The following is a 27,945-nucleotide window of genomic DNA, read 5'->3' on the forward strand; positions in this document are numbered from 1 at the left end:
CGGGTCCCGCAGCCGGCTGCTGTGTCTCTCCCCGGACAGGTGATGGCGGCTGTCTTTCCCAGCACCTTAGTGTACTGTCTTGACTACGATGGGTTCCCAACGGTAGTCCGCTCCCCGGTGTATGGGTGCCAGAGGAGCCCGTTTGCCCACAGGCACTAGCCCTTGGGTCTCTAGCCTTAGGCGGTAGCTGTATACCCTCACGGTGTGGGCGGTTGCCTTCAATCGGGTCTTTGGCTGTTAGGAAACCCCTGGGGTTCCTGTCACACTCTGATTTGACTGTTGACGGCAACTCCAAGCCTAGTCGGGGTCCGATGGCCCTGCCTGTGTGTGCTGGCTTCACTTCGCTCCCCGGTCGGTACCGGCGGGCCGTCGCCCGTCCCCGGTCCTACGGTTCCGCGTCGATCCACCACTCCTGCAGATGGGCACCACTTCTCTGCCAACCTTGTTGTCAGTGCCTGGGCCACAAACCCAGACACCCTTCACTTTACTCCTCTCACTTCAACCTCCTGAACTGATCTGTCTCTTTTCCCGCCTCCAGGCCTTTGAACTCCTCGGTGGGCGGGGCCAACTGCTTGGCTCCGCCCCACCTGGTGTGGACATCAGACCGTGGAGGGAGGCAACAAGGGTTTTGTGTTTGGCTAATGTTACTGTCTAATGGGGGTGGGGTGTGTTTGTGTTACCTGTGACGACCTGGCTAGTCCAGGGCGCCACACTAAAATAGCTACAATTTGATTAGGGATTGTAGGTGACTACTTAAGTGTTAATAATGCACAGTACCTGCAGCTATGGGATATGCAGCATGCTAATGTAATAAAAATGTAATATTTTTCTCTTTTTGTAGGAGTAAAAGAATGCAGGAGTCAACTTAGCATAAGTAATGGTGACTTAACTGCAGACTCTAGAAAAGACAAATATGTAACTGGTGACGTTGTAAAATACGACTGCAACCCCGGATTTCATATCAGTGGGTCAAGTGAAATTATTTGTGTGAATGGACAGTGGTCAGGTTCCCCAGAATGCACAGGTAAGAACTCTGCAAGATGTTTCCAAATATAATACCCTTCATAGAAGTATTGTCATAAAAAATTGGGAGACCTCATATCTTGTATTTGGGGGGTTTTCTTAGTATATTCCAAGTATTTATTGGGTTTGGGCACAGTTCACATTGGTCTCAAGTTATTTGTGTCTGACTGATGAAACTTGTGCTCCACGGTTAACTGTGATATATTTTTTAATTGAGCATCTATTGCCTTTACCTATAATCTGATAAAGTATATTCTTATGAAATAATCTTAATGAGCTCATCCTAATGCTCATCGAGGATAAAGTGACACCAGTGCTGAGGGAAACATTTGAAAGTTTCCAGATTTACCAAATTTGCCCTGGAAAATGGATTCAAAGCAAATCAATTTGCTGTAAACAGGGTGTACTCCAAATCCTCCAATTGTCCTAAAATTATGTTAATGACATTTAAGTCTCCTAGAACTATATTTATACCATTTCAAGCTCTGAAATAGAAACATAGTTTTAAAAGGAATCTGTTGTCAGGTTTTTGCCCCTTAAAGTGAACCTGTCACATACAATATGCACCCATAAGCATGAGCATTTCTGGGTGTATATTGCTAATCCCTGCCTAAAGCCTGCTTTACACGTTGCAATTTAGCATACAATATCGTATGCGATTTGCAACGCCCCCATCGTATGTGCGGCACATTCAATTTATTGTACGTGCCGCACAAACGATTAACCCCCGTCACACATACTTACCCGTCCATACGACCTCGCTGTGGGCGGTGAACGTCCACTTCCTGGAGTGGGAGGGACATTCGGCGTCACATCGACGTCACGCAGCAGCCGGCCAATAGAAGCGGAGGGGCGGAGATGAGCAGGACGTAAACATCCCGCCCACCTCCTTCCTTCCGCATTGTCAGCCGGGAGCTGCAGGACGCAGGTAAGATCTGTTTATCGTTCCCGGGGTGTCACACACTGCGATGTGTGCTACCTCGGGAACATTGAACAACCTGACGTTCAATTTTAGAGAAAGGTACGATGTATATGCGATGAACGGATTTTCGTTCAATCGCAATCGCACGTACCTGTCACACCCTGCAATGTACCTTACGATGCCGGATGTGCGTCACTTACGACGTGACCCCGCCGACACATTGTAAGATATATTGCAGCGTGTAAAGCGGGCTTAACTGTCCCAGCATATAAAAGCATAGATAAAGAGATCTTTAGAAAACATATTTCTAAAGATCCTTTATGATATTCTGAGTGCAGGGACTAGTCGCAATGGCGTTACTTCCCTTGGCTAGTTATCCCCCTTAGCATGTTAGCATGCCCACATGAGCGTGCTAACATACTAATGAATACGCAGCATCAGAGGCATAGTCAAGCTTACCTCTCTGCTGCCACCACTGGTTTTCGGCTTTGTACGGATGTCTGCAGAACGTCCCTGGACTTCCGGACATGCACACTACACCTGGCTTCATAGTACGCATGACTGGAACAAACGTATGATGACCTTTGACACATTCAGAGCAGGAATGAATGTGTCTCATGGATTTAAATTGTCTCTCCAGTAAAGGAGACAAACTCTAGTACAGCGCCACCTATTGGAAGTAGCGATCCTAAAAGTCACAAGTGGATTTTCAACAATCCTTTGCAATATGACTCAGGATATATAAGCCAGATCAGAATCCCAATTTGCAGACACGGTGTTTCGGGGTGCTTGCCCCTCGTCAGTGCAAAGTATGGGGGTGTCTGATCTGGCTCATGAGAAAGCTATGTGGGGACCACGGGGGAACACTATTCTCCTTAAGGAGACTTTGCAAGCCAGTCTGGCTGCCAGGTAAGGGGACTTATAGCTGCAATGCCCCTCTGGGAAATATTCAAATTGTCTCTCCAGTAAAGGAGACAAACTCTAGCACAGCGCCACCTATTGGAAGTAGCGATCCTAAAAGTCACAAGTGGATTTTCAACAATCCTTTGCAATATGACTCAGGATATATAAGCCAGATCAGAATCCCAATTTGCAGACACGGTGTTTCGGGGTGCTTGCCCCTCGTCAGTGCAAAGTATGGGGGTGTCTGATCTGGCTCATGAGAAAGCTATGTGGGGACCACGGAGGAACACTATTCTCCTTAAGGAGACTTTGCAAGCCAGTCTGGCTGCCAGGTAAGGGGACTTATAGCTGCAATGCCCCTCTGGGAAATATTCAAATTGTCTCTCCAGTAAAGGAGACAAACTCTAGCACAGCGCCACCTATTGGAAGTAGCGATCCTAAAAGTTACAAGTGGATTTTCAACAATCCTTTGCAATATGACTCAGGATATATAAGCCAGATCAGAATCCCAATTTGCAGACACGGTGTTTCGGGGTGCTTGCCCCTCGTCAGTGCAAAGTATGGGGGTGTCTGATCTGGCTCATGAGAAAGCTATGTGGGGACCACGGGGGAACACTATTCTCCTTAAGGAGACTTTGCAAGCCAGTCTGGCTGCCAGGTAAGGGGACTTATAGCTGCAATGCCCCTCTGGGAAATATTCAAATTGTCTCTCCAGTAAAGGAGAAAAACTCTAGCACAGCGCCACCTATTGGAAGTTGCGATCCTAAAAGTCACAAGTGGATTTTCAACAATCCTTTGCAATATGACTCAGGATATATAAGCCAGATCAGAATCCCAATTTGCAGACACGGTGTTTCGGGGTGCTTGCCCCTCGTCAGTGCAAAGTATGGGGGTGTCTGATCTGGCTCATGAGAAAGCTATGTGGGGACCACGGGGGAACACTATTCTCCTTAAGGAGACTTTGCAAGCCAGTCTGGCTGCCAGGTAAGGGGACTTATAGCTGCAATGCCCCTCTGGGAAATATTCAAATTGTCTCTCCAGTAAAGGAGACAAACTCTAGCACAGCGCCACCTATTGAATTTATGTATTTTTACATCAATTAAGAGATGTGCTCCTCTGACCATCTGGGGGGGCATCACAGCTCTGGACCAGACCTCAATCAGAGGACCATAAAACTTTCACACTGAACTGCAGCAATATTTATGGCTACAACAGTTTGTCTTCTTGCCATACTGATAGTTCCGCTTCATATAACTTGTTTTATTTACTGCCCCATTCCATGTCCTGTTGTGTATGTATAAATAAGTGACTCTTCAGATTTTGTGTTATATTGAGCTTGAAGAAGAGACCTGAGTAGTCTTGAAAGCTTGCTATTATTACCATCTTTTCAGTTAGCCATTGAAAGGTATCAACCACTGAAGACTAGAGATGAGCGAACCGGTCCCGGTTCGGCTCGAGGTCGGTTCGCCGAACGGAGCTCCCATTCGGGTTCGGCTCGTCGAACGTTCGACGAACCGAACTCGAACTGCATAGGAAACAATGGCAGGCAATCACAAACACAGAAAAACACCTAGAAAACACCCTCAAAGGTGTCCAAAAGGTGACAAACAACTCACAACACATGGGAAAGTGACAAGGACATATACTCATGCGAAAACAAAACAGCTGGACAAGGAAAAAGAGGAGGACACACAGATATAGGCATGGCACGCCCTTCTAAAGTCATGTAAAACACCGCAAGGAGTCTCCCTTTTTTCCAAAAATTGGGCCCCACACACACCCACCCATTCAGTGGCAGCACTTGTGCCCTAGTTGTACACTTCACAGCTAGATTTGCATCAAGCACATTCAAAAATACGCCATAATTAACCGTCCCCAGGATGACACCGGGGTAGGTAGCAAAGTCTTTCCTGATCCCAGCTCTGTTCATCTTGGCTTCTTTTAAAAACACAGCAAGCAAGGGTTACTCCAAGCGGAGTCTCCCTTTTTTCCAAAAATTGGGCCACACAGACACCCACCCCATCAGTGGCAGCACTTGGGCCCTAGTTGCAAACAGGATGTTTTGATTTGCATCAAGCACATTCAAAAATACGCCATAATTAACCGTCCCCAGGATGACACCGGGGTAGGTAGCAAAGTCTTTCCTGATCCCAGCTCTGTTCATCTTGGCTTCTTTTAAAAACACAGCAAGCAAGGGTTACTCCAAGCGGAGTCTCCCTTTTTTCCAAAAATTGGGCCCCACACACACCCACCCATTCAGTGGCAGCACTTGTGCCCTAGTTGTACACTTCACAGCTAGAATTGCATCAAGCACATTCAAAAATACGCCATAATTAACCGTCCCCAGGATGACACCGGGGTAGGTAGCAAAGTCTTTCCTGATCCCAGCTCTGTTCATCTTGGCTTCTTTTAAAAACACAGCAAGCAAGGGTTACTCCAAGCGGAGTCTCCCTTTTTTCCAAAAATTGGGCCACACACACACCCACCCATTCAGTGGCAGCACTTGTGCCCTAGTTGTACACTTCACAGCTAGATTTGCATCAAGCACATTCAAAAATACGCCATAATTAACCGTCCCCAGGATGACACCGGGGTAGGTAGCAAAGTCTTTCCTGATCCCAGCTCTGTTCATCTTGGCTTCTTTTAAAAACACAGCAAGCAAGGGTTACTCCAAGCGGAGTCTCCCTTTTTTCCAAAAATTGGGCCACACAGACACCCACCCCATCAGTGGCAGCACTTGGGCCCTAGTTGCAAACAGGATGTTTTGATTTGCATCAAGCACATTCAAAAATACGCCATAATTAACCGTCCCCAGGATGACACCGGGGTAGGTAGCAAAGTCTTTCCTGATCCCAGCTCTGTTCATCTTGGCTTCTTTTAAAAACACAGCAAGCAAGGGTTACTCCAAGCGGAGTCTCCCTTTTTTCCAAAAATTGGGCCCCACACACACCCACCCATTCAGTGGCAGCACTTGTGCCCTAGTTGTACACTTCACAGCTAGATTTGCATCAAGCACATTCAAAAATACGCCATAATTAACCGTCCCCAGGATGACACCGGGGTAGGTAGCAAAGTCTTTCCTGATCCCAGCTCTGTTCATCTTGGCTTCTTTTAAAAACACAGCAAGCAAGGGTTACTCCAAGCGGAGTCTCCCTTTTTTCCAAAAATTGGGCCACACACACACCCACCCATTCAGTGGCAGCACTTGTGCCCTAGTTGTACACTTCACAGCTAGATTTGCATCAAGCACATTCAAAAATACGCCATAATTAACCGTCCCCAGGATGACACCGGGGTAGGTAGCAAAGTCTTTCCTGATCCCAGCTCTGTTCATCTTGGCTTCTTTTAAAAACAATGTAAGCAAGGGTTACTCCAAGCGGAGTCTCCCTTTTTTCCAAAAATTGGGCCACACAGACACCCACCCCATCAGTGGCAGCACTTGGGCCCTAGTTGCAAACAGGATGTTTTGATTTGCATCAAGCACATTCAAAAATACGCCATAATTAACCGTCCCCAGGATGACACCGGGGTAGGTAGATAAAGTCTTTCCTGATCCCAGCTCTGTTAATCTTGGCTTCTTTTAAAAACACAGCAAGCAAGGGTTACTCCAAGCGGAGTCTCCCTTTTTTCCAAAAATTGGGCCCCACACACACCCACCCATTCAGTGGCAGCACTTGTGCCCTAGTTGTACACTTCACAGCTAGATTTGCATCAAGCACATTCCAAATCCACAAGCATTTACTCTCCCCAGGATGACACAGGGGTTGTAAATTCCTTCTGGATCCATGACTTGTTCATTTTGATGAACGTCAGTCTGTCCACATTGTCACTGGACAGACGCGTGCGCTTATCTGTCAGCACACACCCAGCAGCACTGAAGACACGTTCAGAGACAACGCTGGCAGCTGGACACGACAAAATCTCCAAGGCGTAAGTTGCGAGCTCTGGCCATTTTTCTAGGTTTGAAGCCCAAAAGGAGCAAGGCTCCAGTTGCACAGTCATGGCATCGATGTTCATTTGGAGATACTCCTGTATCATCCTCTCCAGCCGTTGACTATGTGTCAGACTTGTTGTCTCTGGTGGCCTTGCAAAAGAGGGTCTAAAAAAATTATGAAAAGATTCCATAAAATTGCTGTTACCAGCACCAGATACGGTCCTACTGGTACGGGTAGACTGTTGAAGATGACGAGACCGTCCCATGTTTGTCAAGTTACAACTGGGAGATTCCCTCCCTGCACCTGCACGGTTGTTTAGTGGAAAAGCGGATCTAAGATCGAGTAACAGCTTCTGCTGATAGTCCTGCATACGTGCGTCCCTTTCTATGGCTGGAATTATGTCACAAAATTTGGACTTGTACCGGGGATCTAATAGTGTGGCAATCCAGTAGTCATCATCTCTTCTAATTTTGACAATACGACTGTCATGTTGGAGGTAGTGCAACAAAAAGGCACTCATGTGTCTTGCGCAGCCATGCGGACCAAGTCCACACTGTGTTTGTGGCATAGAGATGCTACCCATTCTTTCTTCCTCTGACATCTCCCCCCAACCTCTTTCAACTGAAATTTGACCAAGGTCTCCCTCATCCGCTGAGTTTTCCATGTCCATGGACAGTTCGTCCTCCATTTCTTCATGTTCTCCTGCACCTTGCTCAACATTTCGCCTGCTACTATGCGCCCTTGTCGATCCCTGTCCCCCATGGTCCCATGCCTGCTGCGTTGGTGATGATGAACGTCTGGACCTTGGTGATGTTGTTGTCCCTTGCGCATATGAATCCTCCTGTAGTTCCTCCCCTTCATGTTGTCCCACCCCCTGACTCCGAATAGTGTTTAGCGTGTGCTCCAGCATGTAAATGACTGGAATCGTCATGCTGATAATGGCATTGTCAGCGCTAAACATATTCGTCGCCATGTCGAAACTGTGCAGAAGGGTGCATAGGTCCTTGATCTGAGACCACTCCATCAGGGTGATCTGCCCCACCTCTGCATCTCGTTGGCCCAGGCTATACGTCATGACGTATTGCACCAGGGCTCTGCGGTGCTGCCACAGTCGCTGTAACATGTGGAGAGTTGAATTCCAGCGTGTCGCCACATCGCATTTCAGGCGATGAACCGGCAGGCCGAAAGACTTCTGGAGCGATGCAAGTCGCTCTGCTGCAGCGCTTGAACGGCGGAAGTGAGCAGACAGTTTTCGTGCCCTGTTCAGAAGGCCATCTAGGCCGGGATAGTGTGTTAAAAATTGCTGGACGACAAGGTTCAACACGTGAGCCATACAAGGTACGTGTGTCACCTTGCCCAGGCGAAGGGCCGCACCCAGGTTTGCAGCATTGTCGCACACGGCCTTACCAGGCTGCAGGTTGAGTGGAGACAACCATTTATTAAACTCGGACCGCAGAGCTGACCACAACTCCTCAGCTGTGTGACTCTTATTCCCAAGACATGTCAAGCTAAAGACCGCCTGATGCCGTTGCGCTCTGCTGCCAGCATAGTAATGAGGCGTGCGTGATTCCTTCTGCGCAGTGAGAACGCTGGTGGCCTGACCAGGCAGGGTTGGGGCGGAGGTGGAGGACCCAGATGAGGTGGAGGATGCAGAAGCAGTGGCGGAACTTGGACAGACAGAGGATTGACACACAAGTCGTGGGGACGGCAAGACTTGTGCAGCAGACCCTTCACCATCTATCACCATAGTTACCCAGTGCCCAGTCAGCGACATGTAACGTCCCTGTCCATGCTTACTGGTCCAAGTATCGGTGGTGAAATGCACCCGTTCACACACAGAGTTTCTCAAGGAAGCGGTGATGTTGTGTGCGACATGCTGGTGTAGCGCGGGCACACCTTTCTTAGAGAAGTAGTGGCGACTAGGCATCTGGTACTGGGGCACAGCGACAGACATAACGTCTCTAAAATCCTGTGTGTCCACTAGGCGGAAAGGCAGCATTTCGGTAGCCAACAGCTTACAGAGGGATAGAGTCAACCTCTTAGCTTTGTCATGGGTCGGAGGAAGTGGCCTTTTATTTGACCACATCTGAGGGACAGAGATCTGGCTGCTGTATGTAGACGGTGTTGAGTAGGGTGTCCCTGGAAAAATGCAGGTTTGTGAGGAAAGTGCAGGCGGAGACATGATGTTGCCTTCATCCAACGTTGGTGCTATCGATGTCTGAGAGAGCTGTACACACTCACTTGTTTCCCCTTCCAAACCAACTGACGACCTACCAAGCCAACTGCCTGTTGCGGTTACAGTGGTGGAAGTTTTGCGTGGAAAAACAGGTGTGACAGCTGTCCCCACAGTCCTAGAAGATGAAGAGCGCGCGGATGCACTTGAAGGGGCAGGCGGTGGTGGGTTCGCTCTGCTAGGCCGCATTGCAGCACAGTGAGCTTCCCACCGGGACCTATGATATTTATTCATGTGACGATTCATGGAAGAAGTTGTCAAACTGCTGAGGTTTTGACCTCTACTAAGAGAATCATGACAAAGTTTACAGATCACATAATTTGGGCGATCTTTTTCTATGTCAAAAAAGGACCAGGCTAGGCAAGGCTTAGAGGCCATGCGACCTGTTGATCCACCCCGAATAATGCTCATAGGCAGAGTGGTGGCTGAGGATGCAGTTGTAGACGTGCTACCAGTGCTCCGACTCTGTCCAGGAAGGCGCAAGGTAACTTCGTCGTCGGTTGCATCCTCCTCCACCGCCTCTGTTGACCTCCTCGAGTGCCTGACTGGGGGTTGACAGTAGGTGGAATCTAGAACTTCATCATCAATTGTTGTGTTTGCACTCCCCTCCCCCTCAGACCGAGCCTCTTCTTGCCCTGACCGAATATTTAAGTTGTCATCCCAATCGGGTATCTGCGTCTCATCTTCATCAGTATGTTCCTCATTGTCTATAACCACAGGTGTTACAGTTTGTGACAAAGGGTCAACATTATGCTCAGAAACTTGGTCCTCACGGCCTGAATCAGAGTCACAAAGGTTCTGGGCATCACTGCAGACCATTTCCTGTTCTGTACTCACTGTAGCTTGGGAGCAGACCTCTGATTCCCAGGCTATAGTGTGACTGAACAGCTCTGCAGACTCAGCCATCTCAGTTCCACCATACTGTGCAGGGCTGATGGAGACTTCAGAGCTGGGAGAAATCAAGTGTGATTGGGATGACAACTCAGAGGACTGGTGTTTTTTGGATGCGGTACTTGAAGTGGCTGAGAGGGCACTTGTTGGACCACTTGAGATCCATTCAAGCATTTTCCTTTTTTGCCCATCATCTACCTTTCTTCCTGTTGTTCGTGTCCGTAAAAAAGGGTGCACATCGGATTGTCCACGGTAAGTAGTAGACATCTTACTTTTGCTGGTAGATGGTCTATCTTCAGCAGATGATAATGGAGCTTTGCCACTTTCCCCACAGACAAAACCTTTTTTGCCTTTTCCACCACGCCTCTTCCCCTTTCCACCAGCATCTGTCATTTTGCCACTCATGTTGATTGCGACAAGATTGTGGACTGAAAATGTGGTAGTAAAAGTTGAGAGGTGGTGAAGATTGCAGTGGTGGTCTAGCTTTATTAACAGCAGAATAATAAAGAATAAATATCCCTGACAATGCAACTACAGGCCTTAAACTGGCAGCAAAAATTGCTAGTCTAATGGCTTACTTATAATGAGTTGGAGTGTGCAACGCAGGCAGACGCGCTCTGCAAATGTCTTTGCACTAGTGGGACTATAGCAAAGTCCAATAGCCACGTATAGGATGCCACTAGGTACACTGAGTGTTTGCTAGTCTAATAGCTTAGTTATAATGAGTTGGAGTGTGCAACGCAGGCAGACGCGCTCTGCAAATGTCTTTGCACTAGTGGGACTATAGCAAAGTCCAATAGCCACGTATAGGATGCCACTAGGTACACTGAGTGTTTGCTAGTCTAATGGCTTAGTTATAATGAGTTGGAGTGTGCAACGCAGGCAGACGCGCTCTGCAAATGTCTTTGCACTAGTGGGACTATAGCAAAGTCCAATAGCCACGTATAGGATGCCACTAGGTACACTGAGTGTTTGCTAGTCTAATGGCTTAGTTATAATGAGTTGGAGTGTGCAACGCAGGCAGACGCGCTCTGCAAATGTCTTTGCACTAGTGGGACTATAGCAAAGTCCAATAGCCACGTATAGGATGCCACTAGGTACACTGAGTGTTTGCTAGTCTAATGGCTTAGTTATAATGAGTTGGAGTGTGCAACGCAGGCAGACGCGCTCTGCAAATGTCTTTGCACTAGTGGGACTATAGCAAAGTCCAATAGCCACGTATAGGATGCCACTAGGTACACTGAGTGTTTGCTAGTCTAATGGCTTAGTTATAATGAGTTGGAGTGTGCAATGCAGGCAGACGCGCTCTGCAAATGTCTTTGCACTAGTGGGACTATAGCAAAGTCCAATAGCCACGTATAGGATGCCACTAGGTACACTGAGTGTTTGCTAGTCTAATGGCTTAGTTATAATGAGTTGGAGTGTGCAATGCAGGCAGACGCGCTCTGCAAATGTCTTTGCACTAGTGGGACTATAGCAAAGTCCAATAGCCACGTATAGGATGCCACTAGGTACACTGAGTGTTTGCTAGTCTAATGGCTTAGTTATAATGAGTTGGAGTGTGCAATGCAGGCAGACGCGCTCTGCAAATGTCTTTGCACTAGTGGGACTATAGCAAAGTCCAATAGCCACAGATAGGATGCCACTAGGTACACTGAGTGTTTGCTAGTCTAATGGCTTAGTTATAATGAGTTGGAATGTGCAGAGGACAGCAGGGTACAGTGGCACGATTGTGGGTATGGGTAGAGGAATGGAAGCCTGCCTTTCTATCCCTCCTAATAGGGAAATGCAGGGAGGAAATCCCTGACCTTGGCTACACAGACGCTGGCGCTGTTTTCAGGACCTGTCACCTTAACTCTGACCCTGCCGGTTTGTGCCCTTAAAAGGACTGCTATAAAGTGCTCTCCCTAAGCTGTCTAACGCTGTGTATGCAGCGCATACAGCTGTATCGGCGATAGGACTCAGGAGGACGGAGCTGCGACAGTGATGTCTGACACCAAAGACGCAGAAGGCAGATAATGGCGTCCTGGAAGAAAATGTCCGGTTTTATAATGCAGGGACATGTGACATGGACATCCTATCACACATGCCGTTGCTTCTCTGGCTAAAAGTCCACTTAGCTGTGTGTGTGTCTGGGATTGGCTGACATGCTGGCCCGCCCCACAAGACGCGCGCGCTTAGGGAAGGAAGACAAGAAAAAAAAAAAAAAAAAATGGCGATCGCCATTATAGAAACAGCAGTGATCTGAAGGCGCTGTTCACGCACACTATACACTGAAATGTGATAATAGTGTGATTCACAGAGTGACTTACACTATTACAGCAGAAACCAAGCTATGATTTAGCTGGTTTTTTGCTGCTAGAACCGTTCTCGAACGTTTCTAGAACTATCGAGCTTTTGCAAAAAGCTCGAGTTCTAGTTCGATCTAGAACATGCCCCAAAATCACTCGAGCCTAGAACTGGAGAACCACGAACCACGAACCGCGCTCAACTCTACTGAAGACTTCAGTTCTTTTAAACAATTTTTTATCTCTACTGGCTAACACGGTACACAGATATATTTTATTTGTCTACGCATTTCAAAGCTTTCTGGCTTTTTCCTCAGGACTTTTCGCATACCTATTTTTAAGAATTTGACATAAACAGCATAAAAAAATACTACAAGGCAAAAAAAAAAGGAATAAATAAAATGCACAAATGATGAATCGGAAACTGTCTATTGCAGCCTACCAAGTGCATATTGTGGAGACACAAGAATCAGTGGGTGCCCTCATCCGTTGACGTGGCTGTTTTTAGAAAGACTGAAAATATATTTTTTTACTTTTAATGTTTTTTTTAAAAGTATTATATCCCATTCTATTACATATATCACATTTATCTTTATAATTAATACAACGGTGAACAAGACGAAAAAAGTTAAAAAAGATGGAAAAAAAAATGGTGAACAAGAAACGACAAATAAACTCTTTCCACAACATCATTTAAGCCAGGGGTGGGGAACCTCCGACCCGCGGGTTGTATATGCGGCCCGTGGCGACTTTTTATGCGGCCCCCAGGGCACTTTCACAGGGACCGCTGTGCTCTGGCGGCAACCGTGCTTTTCCTGGCTGCTGGCCCTTTAAATCCCACTGCCTGATGACCTGATGGTAGATGCTAGAATGTATGGGCTTTATCCAGATCCTGACTTTCAGGACCTGACTGCAGCCTATACATTCTAGGCTTAACCTTAGACTGTGCTAGTGTGCTCTGGTGGGCGGGGTAAGCAGCATGCTGCGATAATATCACAGAAGAGCTGCAGTAGATTTATTATATAGTCTGATATTGTAGAAGTACAAAAAGTGAAAACTAAACAAAAACTCCTAAAATTCAATTTTATTAGTATCAATCATAAAAAAGGGGGGGGAGTTATACTCCAAAAATGTATCAATTTGTTTCAACCTTCAATAGAATAAATACAACACAAGGGGAAGGGGCAGGGGGGCTAGCCCTTATGTTGCCCTAGGCTGTCCCCTTCCTTGCCGCGGAGGTTGGCACCCTATAGCCTGCGCAGTTGGCGCCCCCGCTCAACGTCGACTGACCCTTCAGGCCCTATTATGACCCTGTTAGATATGAAGGTGACAGTAAAGGCAAGGATTAAAAAATCCTAATGAACCAACAGTGAAGTCTAATATAGATGATACACCAATGAGCTAACCAATATGATTAAATTGGAAATATAGCAGGGCACGATGACCCAAACAATTAACCACTCAGTAATTCTCAAGCGGCTTCAAACGAAAACCACCCAACGCGTTTCCCCTCATATATCTGAGGTTCTTCAGGAGTGGATTACAAGGTTAGTTCATGAAAAAGAAACAGATAATACATCATTAAATGCTTATGGTCCTATGACACACTGGGGATTAGAGATTATTCAGGATAATCCAATCAAATCCAAACATGGGCTACCATAAAAAATTACAGAGACCTCAATACCACATTACCAGTATCCTGGCAGGCATAAATATGGCAGGGGTTAATCACAGTCTCTATTCAGATAAAGTAACCAAGGTCTCAAAGAATACTAGGTAGCCAAAATTCAAACAACAAGGCATAAGCCACTTATCTTAACCCCGTGTTCGTCAGTGTAGGACACTCATCATGGACTCCCAGATGAGAAACGGCTCCAGAAACCTCAATGCATCACATCCCTTATCTGGCTCCTTGCGTCCCAACCCTCCAGCCCAGATGTGGCCGCACAATGAAGGTATGAAAGGGGTAAAGGAACCGCCCAAGATAGACTGCACGTTTAAAAAGGGGGGGACCTACCGTTATTGATGTCACCTGCGGTCGGATCGGTTAACCCCTCCTTGCCAGCCTCCATGGAGCATATGCCGTAGCGTACCATACAGCATAGTAAGCACTTCCGTATTGCTGCACACTGCGGTCACGTGATCGGGAATTCCCCGATGACGCGACTCCGCGCATGCGCACAACCTGCGTCTCAGTCTGGAGCGCAAACAGGGAAGTGCCATCATCGGCAAAACTCCACCTCCTTCTGTCATCAGCGTCTCCCTGTCTAGAGTGTATTCAAGGCAGGAATACTTAAGTGCTGGAGGTTTATCATATAAGGCAAGGCTCTTGGGGTGCAATATACCCTTAGTTTGAATAAATACACTACATGCATAAAGATCAAGGGAAGGAGGGATGAACTAAGGGGATCTATGGTTGAGGGGTTAATGAAAGCCGTTAATCCCATTAATCATCAAACAAATGACCAAAAAAATACATCCCAAGATTAGGGAGATTAAACAAAGCCAGATCCTTTGCGGAACAATGGGCATGACAGGAAAAGGACTATGAAAATCGGACATTCATGTGGGCCAGAAGAAAGGACACATACACATATATAATATACTTATGGGATGTTAAATGTACTTAAGGAAGGAAAAAATAAAATAAAATAAATAAGTTATACAGGGACCTACATATCACTTCAGGACGTCTAGAGGAAACAGCCAAAATGTAACTGCTCATTGAGGCCAGATGGACCCACAGTACGCATTCTGTGAATCCATCGGGCCTCCCTCTGCAGAATTAATCTGTCCCAGTTACCACCCCTACTTGGCGGTGGGACCACCTCAATGGCATTAAACGCAAAGCAATCCAGGCTTCCCCCATGTTCCATCCTCACATGTCTCGAAATCGGTGTATCCCTGGCATTCCTTATATCCCCAACGTGATCACCTATCCGTTTCTTAAACTCACGTTTGGTTTTTCCTATGTATTCCTTCCTGCAATCGCACTTGAAAAGATAGATCACACCAACCGTGGTACAGTTAGCAAACTGTCTGTTGTAGTACGTCCTCCCTGTTGTCTCACTAAGGAAATGATCCCCCCTTTTTATATATTTACAGAAGGTGCATTTTCCACACCTAAAGGTGCCTGTTCTTCTGTTATCAAGCCATGTTGAACCAGAGGGAGAAGAATAATTACTATGGACCAGCCTGTCACGAATGGTTCTACCTCGTCTGAACGTGATAGACGGGGATGAGGGGATAGAGCCGGCAATGTCCGGATCAGCCTTAAGTATGCCCCAGTGCTTATTGATGATCCTACGTACTTGTTCTGAGTGGTCGTCAAAATCACCAATGATCCTCATCACTTGATCGGCTCTCTTATCCCTCGTCTGCAGGGTGGCACTTCTCGGTGTCGCGATAGCATTATTGAAGGCCGCACTGAGTACCTGATTTGGGTAGCCCCTAGATAGAAACCTCTTTTTCAGATCCCCTGCTTGGTGGTAAAAATCTACATCAGAGGAACAATTTCTTCTCATCCGAAGATATTGCCCCCTCGGTATACCTCTTCTCAGGCTCAGGGGGTGATGGCTCTGCCAATGGAGAAAGCTATTTGTTGATGTAGGTTTGCGGAAAGTTTTGGTTTGAATCTTCCCCTGAACACCCCTAGAGATGGATACATCCAAGAAATCAATCCTATCTTTTTGGCAGTCCGAGGTAAATCTCAGACCCAAATTGTTCCTGTTCAGGTCATCCACAAATCTATTAAATTCTCCCTCCCCACCTGACCAAAGTACCAGTACATCATCGATGTAACGCCCCCAGAATGTTATATGGGGGCTCCACCATGATGTCTCCTCGCCAAATACGATGGTGTCCTCCCACCAGCCCAGGTAGAGGTTAGCATATGTGGGGGCACATGGGCTCCCCATTGCTGTACCCCTGAGCTGGTGGAAGAACCTCCCATCGAACCTAAAGATGTTATGCTTGAGGATAAAGTCCAAAAGGGCAGTAATGAACTTGTTATGTGCAGTAAACTGTGTTCCTCGCGTACTGAGGAAGTACTCCACCGCAGTAATACCCAAATTATGTGGGATGCAACTATAAAGGGTCTCCACGTCAATCGAAGCGAGGAGTACATCATCCTCAATCACCACATCCTCCAACTTCAACAACAGATCCGAGGTGTCGCGCAGAAATGATGGTAGCGCGTTAACAAAGTTTCTCAGTACCCTGTCCACATAGATACTACTGTTCTGTGTGAAGGAGTCAACCCCCGACACAATTGGACGTCCACGTAGGGGGTCCAACCCCTTATGCACTTTTGGCAGGGAATAAAAGACTGGTAACACTGGGAATTTGGAGTACATAAAATCCAATTCATTCTTTGAAATAAGTTTCTGATTAAGGGCTCCCTCAAGCAATGAAAGAAGTTCCTGATTAAACCCCACAGTTGGATCTCTCCTGATGATTCCATATGTATCCCTGTTATCCAGAATATCAAAACACATCTTTTTGTACTGGCTGTGAGTCAAAACAACTAGGTTACCACCTTTATCAGATGGCTTTATCAGAATTGTATCATCCTTCATCAGAGTATCCAGTGCTTCCCTCTCCTTCACCTCAAGATTACCATGGGGGATCCGACCCATCCTCCCGATTTTGCCAAGTTCATCCGTCACCAATTTGGTAAAAATGTCGATGCTATTAACCTCAGAACTCGGTGGCATTTTTTGACTTTTAGGTCTTAATTCCGTGAAGGGGCCATGTCCCGGGACTGAGAGGTTCTCACTCCAAAGGCTACTCAAGGTTCTAAAATCCGAAAGATCTTCCTCGGAAACACCCAGCCTCAGACATTCCTGTTTGTCATGACTGTTAAAGAAGCGCTTCCATTTTAATTTGCGAGAGAAAAGGTTAATGTCTTTAACCCAACCAAACTCATCAAATGAGTTTGTGGGAACAAAAGACAATCCCTTCGATAGTACTCGACATTCAAAGGGGGTAATTATACGAGAAGTTAGATTAATGATACAATTGTCATTTCCACAACTCATCTGCGGTTCGTTCTCACGGGATTGTTCCTCAGATTGTAGAAATTCTGATGTGTCCTCTGTTCTAAAAAAGAAGAGGAGACACCTGATGCAGAAGAAGTGGAGGAGGGGACATGCGGAGAAGGAAAGGGAGAAGGGTCCATTCTTTGACCCATATTTTTTCGTGTGGACTTTCCCCATTTCCCTTTCCTCGGGGGACCACCACTCTGATAGCTAGACTTAAGTCTCGCACCCCTTTCAATATCCGCAGAGGCCGTGTCTGATCTCTCCGTATCGGACGCGTCTGTGTCCGATGTAGACACGTCCCTAGGACCCTCGACAGAATCCCCTTGAAGTGTGGGATAGACCCTGCCTTCCTTAAACTCCAATAAGTCTCTACTAAATTGTTTTTGTTTACGGTCCTTAATGGAGTTTTGGAATTTTTCAATTGCAAATTGTAGAGAGGCTTCCTTCCTTGGGAAGTCTATATCAGTCTTAAACCTGAGTGCTTCCTCTGTTAGAGTAGTTAGTCTCCTTGAGGTATAATCAAAGATATTCCTCTCCTCCTTAAGGAGCACACCCATCAGTCTTATAGAGCTCTCAGTAAGCTCCTTCTCCCACGATGTCAGGAGTTCTGGGGACCGAGATCGTTTTGATGGAATTAGATTTATTCTTAAACCCCTGGGAATAATTCTGTTCTTTATATAATTCTCCAGGGATTGTATTTCCCACCAAGATTTTAAATTATCCTTATAGCAACCTGTAAGTTCCTGAAAGATGTTTCTAATATTTGATGCCCTTGGGGTATCAGAACTGCCCGCACAATCAGAGAAGGCGTCCCTCGCATCTAGTGCCCACTGTTCCCGATTAACAGGTCCTGACAAAAATCCTGCCATCAAAATTCAAAGTGAAATTATATAGTCTGATATTGTAGAAGTACAAAAAGTGAAAACTAAACAAAAACTCCTAAAATTCAATTTTATTAGTATCAATCATAAAAAAGGGGGGGGAGTTATACTCCAAAAATGTATCAATTTGTTTCAACCTTCAATAGAATAAATACAACACAAGGGGAAGGGGCAGGGGGGCTAGCCCTTATGTTGCCCTAGGCTGTCCCCTTCCTTGCCGCGGAGGTTGGCACCCTATAGCCTGCGCAGTTGGCGCCCCCGCTCAACGTCGACTGACCCTTCAGGCCCTATTATGACCCTGTTAGATATGAAGGTGACAGTAAAGGCAAGGATTAAAAAATCCTAATGAACCAACAGTGAAGTCTAATATAGATGATACACCAATGAGCTAACCAATATGATTAAATTGGAAATATAGCAGGGCACGATGACCCAAACAATTAACCACTCAGTAATTCTCAAGCGGCTTCAAACGAAAACCACCCAACGCGTTTCCCCTCATATATCTGAGGTTCTTCAGGAGTGGATTACAAGGTTAGTTCATGAAAAAGAAACAGATAATACATCATTAAATGCTTATGGTCCTATGACACACTGGGGATTAGAGATTATTCAGGATAATCCAATCAAATCCAAACATGGGCTACCATAAAAAATTACAGAGACCTCAATACCACATTACCAGTATCCTGGCAGGCATAAATATGGCAGGGGTTAATCACAGTCTCTATTCAGATAAAGTAACCAAGGTCTCAAAGAATACTAGGTAGCCAAAATTCAAACAACAAGGCATAAGCCACTTATCTTAACCCCGTGTTCGTCAGTGTAGGACACTCATCATGGACTCCCAGATGAGAAACGGCTCCAGAAACCTCAATGCATCACATCCCTTATCTGGCTCCTTGCGTCCCAACCCTCCAGCCCAGATGTGGCCGCACAATGAAGGTATGAAAGGGGTAAAGGAACCGCCCACATGAATGTCCGATTTTCATAGTCCTTTTCCTGTCATGCCCATTGTTCCGCAAAGGATCTGGCTTTGTTTAATCTCCCTAATCTTGGGATGTATTTTTTTGGTCATTTGTTTGATGATTAATGGGATTAACGGCTTTCATTAACCCCTCAACCATAGATCCCCTTAGTTCATCCCTCCTTCCCTTGATCTTTATGCATGTAGTGTATTTATTCAAACTAAGGGTATATTGCACCCCAAGAGCCTTGCCTTATATGATAAACCTCCAGCACTTAAGTATTCCTGCCTTGAATACACTCTAGACAGGGAGACGCTGATGACAGAAGGAGGTGGAGTTTTGCCGATGATGGCACTTCCCTGTTTGCGCTCCAGACTGAGACGCAGGTTGTGCGCATGCGCGGAGTCGCGTCATCGGGGAATTCCCGATCACGTGACCGCAGTGTGCAGCAATACGGAAGTGCTTACTATGCTGTATGGTACGCTACGGCATATGCTCCATGGAGGCTGGCAAGGAGGGGTTAACCGATCCGACCGCAGGTGACATCAATAACGGTAGGTCCCCCCCTTTTTAAACGTGCAGTCTATCTTGGGCGGTTCCTTTACCCCTTTCATACCTTCATTGTGGGGCCACATCTGGGCTGGAGGGTTGGGACGCAAGGAGCCAGATAAGGGATGTGATGCATTGAGGTTTCTGGAGCCGTTTCTCATCTGGGAGTCCATGATGAGTGTCCTACACTGACGAACACGGGGTTAAGATAAGTGGCTTATGCCTTGTTGTTTGAATTTTGGCTACCTAGTATTCTTTGAGACCTTGGTTACTTTATCTGAATAGAGACTGTGATTAACCCCTGCCATATTTATGCCTGCCAGGATACTGGTAATGTGGTATTGAGGTCTCTGTAATTTTTTATGGTAGCCCATGTTTGGATTTGATTGGATTATCCTGAATAATCTCTAATCCCCAGTGTGTCATAGGACCATAAGCATTTAATGATGTATTATCTGTTTCTTTTTCATGAACTAACCTTGTAATCCACTCCTGAAGAACCTCAGATATATGAGGGGAAACGCGTTGGGTGGTTTTCGTTTGAAGCCGCTTGAGAATTACTGAGTGGTTAATTGTTTGGGTCATCGTGCCCTGCTATATTTCCAATTTAATCATATTGGTTAGCTCATTGGTGTATCATCTATATTAGACTTCACTGTTGGTTCATTAGGATTTTTTAATCCTTGCCTTTACTGTCACCTTCATATCTAACAGGGTCATAATAGGGCCTGAAGGGTCAGTCGACGTTGAGCGGGGGCGCCAACTGCGCAGGCTATAGGGTGCCAACCTCCGCGGCAAGGAAGGGGACAGCCTAGGGCAACATAAGGGCTAGCCCCCCTGCCCCTTCCCCTTGTGTTGTATTTATTCTATTGAAGGTTGAAACAAATTGATACATTTTTGGAGTATAACTCCCCCCCCTTTTTTATGATTGATACTAATAAAATTGAATTTTAGGAGTTTTTGTTTAGTTTTCACTTTTTGTACTTCTACAATATCAGACTATATAATTTCACTTTGAATTTTGATGGCAGGATTTTTGTCAGGACCTGTTAATCGGGAACAGTGGGCACTAGATGCGAGGGACGCCTTCTCTGATTGTGCGGGCAGTTCTGATACCCCAAGGGCATCAAATATTAGAAACATCTTTCAGGAACTTACAGGTTGCTATAAGGATAATTTAAAATCTTGGTGGGAAATACAATCCCTGGAGAATTATATAAAGAACAGAATTATTCCCAGGGGTTTAAGAATAAATCTAATTCCATCAAAACGATCTCGGTCCCCAGAACTCCTGACATCGTGGGAGAAGGAGCTTACTGAGAGCTCTATAAGACTGATGGGTGTGCTCCTTAAGGAGGAGAGGAATATCTTTGATTATACCTCAAGGAGACTAACTACTCTAACAGAGGAAGCACTCAGGTTTAAGACTGATATAGACTTCCCAAGGAAGGAAGCCTCTCTACAATTTGCAATTGAAAAATTCCAAAACTCCATTAAGGACCGTAAACAAAAACAATTTAGTAGAGACTTATTGGAGTTTAAGGAAGGCAGGGTCTATCCCACACTTCAAGGGGATTCTGTCGAGGGTCCTAGGGACGTGTCTACATCGGACACAGACGCGTCCGATACGGAGAGATCAGACACGGCCTCTGCGGATATTGAAAGGGGTGCGAGACTTAAGTCTAGCTATCAGAGTGGTGGTCCCCCGAGGAAAGGGAAATGGGGAAAGTCCACACGAAAAAATATGGGTCAAAGAATGGACCCTTCTCCCTTTCCTTCTCCGCATGTCCCCTCCTCCACTTCTTCTGCATCGGGTGTCTCCTCTTCTTTTTTAGAACAGAGGACACATCAGAATTTCTACAATCTGAGGAACAATCCCGTGAGAACGAACCGCAGATGAGTTGTGGAAATGACAATTGTATCATTAATCTAACTTCTCGTATAATTACCCCCTTTGAATGTCGAGTACTATCGAAGGGATTGTCTTTTGTTCCCACAAACTCATTTGATGAGTTTGGTTGGGTTAAAGACATTAACCTTTTCTCTCGCAAATTAAAATGGAAGCGCTTCTTTAACAGTCATGACAAACAGGAATGTCTGAGGCTGGGTGTTTCCGAGGAAGATCTTTCGGATTTTAGAACCTTGAGTAGCCTTTGGAGTGAGAACCTCTCAGTCCCGGGACATGGCCCCTTCACGGAATTAAGACCTAAAAGTCAAAAAATGCCACCGAGTTCTGAGGTTAATAGCATCGACATTTTTACCAAATTGGTGACGGATGAACTTGGCAAAATCGGGAGGATGGGTCGGATCCCCCATGGTAATCTTGAGGTGAAGGAGAGGGAAGCACTGGATACTCTGATGAAGGATGATACAATTCTGATAAAGCCATCTGATAAAGGTGGTAACCTAGTTGTTTTGACTCACAGCCAGTACAAAAAGATGTGTTTTGATATTCTGGATAACAGGGATACATATGGAATCATCAGGAGAGATCCAACTGTGGGGTTTAATCAGGAACTTCTTTCATTGCTTGAGGGAGCCCTTAATCAGAAACTTATTTCAAAGAATGAATTGGATTTTATGTACTCCAAATTCCCAGTGTTACCAGTCTTTTATTCCCTGCCAAAAGTGCATAAGGGGTTGGACCCCCTACGTGGACGTCCAATTGTGTCGGGGGTTGACTCCTTCACACAGAACAGTAGTATCTATGTGGACAGGGTACTGAGAAACTTTGTTAACGCGCTACCATCATTTCTGCGCGACACCTCGGATCTGTTGTTGAAGTTGGAGGATGTGGTGATTGAGGATGATGTACTCCTCGCTTCGATTGACGTGGAGACCCTTTATAGTTGCATCCCACATAATTTGGGTATTACTGCGGTGGAGTACTTCCTCAGTACGCGAGGAACACAGTTTACTGCACATAACAAGTTCATTACTGCCCTTTTGGACTTTATCCTCAAGCATAACATCTTTAGGTTCGATGGGAGGTTCTTCCACCAGCTCAGGGGTACAGCAATGGGGAGCCCATGTGCCCCCACATATGCTAACCTCTACCTGGGCTGGTGGGAGGACACCATCGTATTTGGCGAGGAGACATCATGGTGGAGCCCCCATATAACATTCTGGGGGCGTTACATCGATGATGTACTGGTACTTTGGTCAGGTGGGGAGGGAGAATTTAATAGATTTGTGGATGACCTGAACAGGAACAATTTGGGTCTGAGATTTACCTCGGACTGCCAAAAAGATAGGATTGATTTCTTGGATGTATCCATCTCTAGGGGTGTTCAGGGGAAGATTCAAACCAAAACTTTCCGCAAACCTACATCAACAAATAGCTTTCTCCATTGGCAGAGCCATCACCCCCTGAGCCTGAGAAGAGGTATACCGAGGGGGCAATATCTTCGGATGAGAAGAAATTGTTCCTCTGATGTAGATTTTTACCACCAAGCAGGGGATCTGAAAAAGAGGTTTCTATCTAGGGGCTACCCAAATCAGGTACTCAGTGCGGCCTTCAATAATGCTATCGCGACACCGAGAAGTGCCACCCTGCAGACGAGGGATAAGAGAGCCGATCAAGTGATGAGGATCATTGGTGATTTTGACGACCACTCAGAACAAGTACGTAGGATCATCAATAAGCACTGGGGCATACTTAAGGCTGATCCGGACATTGCCGGCTCTATCCCCTCATCCCCGTCTATCACGTTCAGACGAGGTAGAACCATTCGTGACAGGCTGGTCCATAGTAATTATTCTTCTCCCTCTGGTTCAACATGGCTTGATAACAGAAGAACAGGCACCTTTAGGTGTGGAAAATGCACCTTCTGTAAATATATAAAAAGGGGGGATCATTTCCTTAGTGAGACAACAGGGAGGACGTACTACAACAGACAGTTTGCTAACTGTACCACGGTTGGTGTGATCTATCTTTTCAAGTGCGATTGCAGGAAGGAATACATAGGAAAAACCAAACGTGAGTTTAAGAAACGGATAGGTGATCACGTTGGGGATATAAGGAATGCCAGGGATACACCGATTTCGAGACATGTGAGGATGGAACATGGGGAAGCCTGGATTGCTTTGCGTTTAATGCCATTGAGGTGGTCCCACCGCCAAGTAGGGGTGGTAACTGGGACAGATTAATTCTGCAGAGGGAGGCCCGATGGATTCACAGAATGCGTACTGTGGGTCCATCTGGCCTCAATGAGCAGTTACATTTTGGCTGTTTCCTCTAGACGTCCTGAAGTGATATGTAGGTCCCTGTATAACTTATTTATTTTATTTTATTTTTTCCTTCCTTAAGTACATTTAACATCCCATAAGTATATTATATATGTGTATGTGTCCTTTCTTCTGGCCCACATGAATGTCCGATTTTCATAGTCCTTTTCCTGTCATGCCCATTGTTCCGCAAAGGATCTGGCTTTGTTTAATCTCCCTAATCTTGGGATGTATTTTTTTGGTCATTTGTTTGATGATTAATGGGATTAACGGCTTTCATTAACCCCTCAACCATAGATCCCCTTAGTTCATCCCTCCTTCCCTTGATCTTTATGCATGTAGTGTATTTATTCAAACTAAGGGTATATTGCACCCCAAGAGCCTTGCCTTATATGATAAACCTCCAGCACTTAAGTATTCCTGCCTTGAATACACTCTAGACAGGGAGACGCTGATGACAGAAGGAGGTGGAGTTTTGCCGATGATGGCACTTCCCTGTTTGCGCTCCAGACTGAGACGCAGGTTGTGCGCATGCGCGGAGTCGCGTCATCGGGGAATTCCCGATCACGTGACCGCAGTGTGCAGCAATACGGAAGTGCTTACTATGCTGTATGGTACGCTACGGCATATGCTCCATGGAGGCTGGCAAGGAGGGGTTAACCGATCCGACCGCAGGTGACATCAATAACGGTAGGTCCCCCCCTTTTTAAACGTGCAGTCTATCTTGGGCGGTTCCTTTACCCCTTTCATACCTTCATTGTGCGGCCACATCTGGGCTGGAGGGTTGGGACGCAAGGAGCCAGATAAGGGATGTGATGCATTGAGGTTTCTGGAGCCGTTTCTCATCTGGGAGTCCATGATGAGTGTCCTACACTGACGAACACGGGGTTAAGATAAGTGGCTTATGCCTTGTTGTTTGAATTTTGGCTACCTAGTATTCTTTGAGACCTTGGTTACTTTATCTGAATAGAGACTGTGATTAACCCCTGCCATATTTATGCCTGCCAGGATACTGGTAATGTGGTATTGAGGTCTCTGTAATTTTTTATGGTAGCCCATGTTTGGATTTGATTGGATTATCCTGAATAATCTCTAATCCCCAGTGTGTCATAGGACCATAAGCATTTAATGATGTATTATCTGTTTCTTTTTCATGAACTAACCTTGTAATCCACTCCTGAAGAACCTCAGATATATGAGGGGAAACGCGTTGGGTGGTTTTCGTTTGAAGCCGCTTGAGAATTACTGAGTGGTTAATTGTTTGGGTCATCGTGCCCTGCTATATTTCCAATTTAATCATATTGGTTAGCTCATTGGTGTATCATCTATATTAGACTTCACTGTTGGTTCATTAGGATTTTTTAATCCTTGCCTTTACTGTCACCTTCATATCTAACAGGGTCATAATAGGGCCTGAAGGGTCAGTCGACGTTGAGCGGGGGCGCCAACTGCGCAGGCTATAGGGTGCCAACCTCCGCGGCAAGGAAGGGGACAGCCTAGGGCAACATAAGGGCTAGCCCCCCTGCCCCTTCCCCTTGTGTTGTATTTATTCTATTGAAGGTTGAAACAAATTGATACATTTTTGGAGTATAACTCCCCCCCCTTTTTTATGATTGATACTAATAAAATTGAATTTTAGGAGTTTTTGTTTAGTTTTCGCTGCAGTAGATTTACCAGCCTCCCGGACCTGTGCTGTGTGTGTGACTCCTCCCCCACCCCAGTACTGTGAGTGCTCGACCCATCGCTGCCCCCCTCGCTCAGTGCTGTGTACCCCCTTGTGTTGTGTGTACCCCCAGTGCTGTGTACCCCCTAATGCTGTGTGTACTCCCAGTGCTGTGTACCTCCTAGTACAGTGTTAACCCCCAGTGCTGTGTGCCTCCCAGTGCTGTGTACCCCCTAGTGCTGTGTACTCCTTAGTACAGTGTGTACCCCTAGTACAGTGTGTACCGCCCAGTGCTGTGTACCCCCTCAGTGCTGTGTATCCCCCCCAGTGCTGTCCGTGCCCCCCTAGTGCTGTCTGTACCCCCTGGGTGATGTCTATGCTCTCCCAGTGCTGTCCGCACCATCTAATGCTGTCCATGCTGCCACCAGTGCTGTCCATGCCACGGTCAGTGCTGTCTGTGCCCCCCTTATGCTGTCCATGCTCCCCAGTGCTGTGTGCCACCCCTCAGTACTGTGTACCCCGCAGTGCTCTATACTCGCCACTGCTGTCTATGCCCCCCAGTCCGTGCCCTCCTGGTGATGTCTATGCTTCCCTAGTCCTGTTTGTGTCTCCCTAGTGATGCCACCTAGTGCTGTCCGTGCTGCTACCTAGTGCTGTCCGTACTGCCTCCTATTGCAGTCCGCGCTGCCTCCTAGTGCTGTCCGTGCTGCCTCCTAGTGCAGTCCGTGTTGCCTCCCAGTGCAGTCCGTGTTGCCTCCCAGTGCAGTCCGTGCTGCCTCCGAGTGCAGTCCGTGCTGCCTCCGAGTGCAGTCCGTGCTGCCTCCGGGTGCAGTCCGTGCTGCCTCCGGGTGCAGTCCATGCTGCCTCCGGGTGCAGTCCGTGCTGCCTCCTGGTGCAGTCCGTGCTGCCTCCTGGTGCAGTCCGTGCTGCCACCTAGTGCAGTCCGTGCTGCCACTTAGTGCTGTCTGTGCTGCCACCTAGTGCTGTCTGTGCTGCCACCTAGTGTTGTCCTTGTCCGCAGTCATGTCTGTGCCACCGCCAGGGCTGTCCATGCCCCCTAGTGATGTATATGCCCCAGCCTCTCCTGTGATGTATACGCCCCAGCCCCTCCTGTGACATATATGCCTCAACACCTCCTGTGATGTGTACTCCCAGGGTCTCCTGTAATTTATGCGCCCCAGCATCTCCTGTGATGTATATGCCCCCAGCATCTCCATACCGAGACAAACCTGGAAAAGCAGCTGTGAGAAACAAGATGATCAATATCACCGAACATCACAGCCGCACCAAAGAGAAGCAGCTACAGCCACCACAGTAGGGGTGAGTTAATTAATCATTTGACCAAATATAACAGGGTAGTTTTCAAGTTGACAATTTTATGCGGCACCCATAGGTTAGTAGGAAATTCCAAATGGCCCCCGGCAGTAAAAAGGTTCCCCACCCCTGATTTAAGCCATCAGGATATTGACATTATACCGGATTTTTCGGACTATAAGACGCAGCGGATCATAAGACGCATCCTTGTTTTAGAGACAGAAAATATTAAAATAAAATTTTAAACAAAAAATGTGGTCATGACACACTGTTATGGGGCGAGGATCTGACACTGTTATGGGGGTAATGTCCCCAAATTCTCTACTAAGGTACCCCATCCTGGTAATGATCCTCCTGCCTTGTATATGATCCCCATGCTTGTGTATATATATATATATATATATATATATATATATATATAATGTCCCTCATCCTGGTATAGCCCCCATCCTGCTATATACTGCCATCCTGGTATGTGCTCCCATCCTGCTATATACCCCTTCCTGGCATATGGCCGCATCCTGCTATATACCCCCATCCTGGTGTATGGCCGCATCCTGCTATATACCCCATCCTGGCATATGGCCGTATCCTGTTATATACCCCCATCCTGGTGTATGGCCGCATCCTGTTATTTACCCCATCCTGCTATTTACCCCATCCTGGCATATGGCCGCATTCTGCTATATACCCCCATCCTGCTATTTACCCCATCCTGCTATATACCCCATCATGCTATATGCCCTCATCCTGCTCATAATATACCCCATCCTGGTGTATGGCCGCATCCTGCGATATACCCCACACTACTATATACCCCCATCCTGCTACCTGGCCTGCATCCTGTGTCACACAAAAAAAATAAACGTTCATACTCACCTTACCTCGCTCCCTGCAGCATCGCTCCTCCTCTCGTCTGTGCCAGCAGCAGCGCCGCTGAGTGGAGCAAGCCACGATCCCTGCAGCATCGCAATGTACTCCTGTTTGTGCCAGCCGTGGCTGTGTGTGGACATGTGAGCACAGCGATGACATCATCGCTGTGTGCACCGCTAGTCTCCACACAAAGCCGCGGCTTGCACAGACAGGAGGAGATCGCGATGCTG

General features: G+C 46.6%; 1 protein-coding gene across 1 annotated transcript in view; it reads left to right on the forward strand.

Moving 5' to 3' along the window:
* CFH (complement factor H) overlaps positions 1 to 27,945 on the forward strand; it is a 1,163,637-nt gene that overhangs the window by 649,327 nt on the left and 486,365 nt on the right. Inside the window, exon 16 of the mRNA XM_075322035.1 lies at positions 842 to 1,024. Within this exon, the coding sequence (XP_075178150.1) occupies positions 842 to 1,024 (183 nt within the window). The remainder of the gene's footprint in view (positions 1 to 841; positions 1,025 to 27,945) is intronic.

The sequence above is a fragment of the Anomaloglossus baeobatrachus genome, chromosome 8 (genome assembly GCF_048569485.1).
Source record: "Anomaloglossus baeobatrachus isolate aAnoBae1 chromosome 8, aAnoBae1.hap1, whole genome shotgun sequence".
Taxonomy (NCBI): Eukaryota; Metazoa; Chordata; class Amphibia; order Anura; family Aromobatidae; genus Anomaloglossus; species Anomaloglossus baeobatrachus.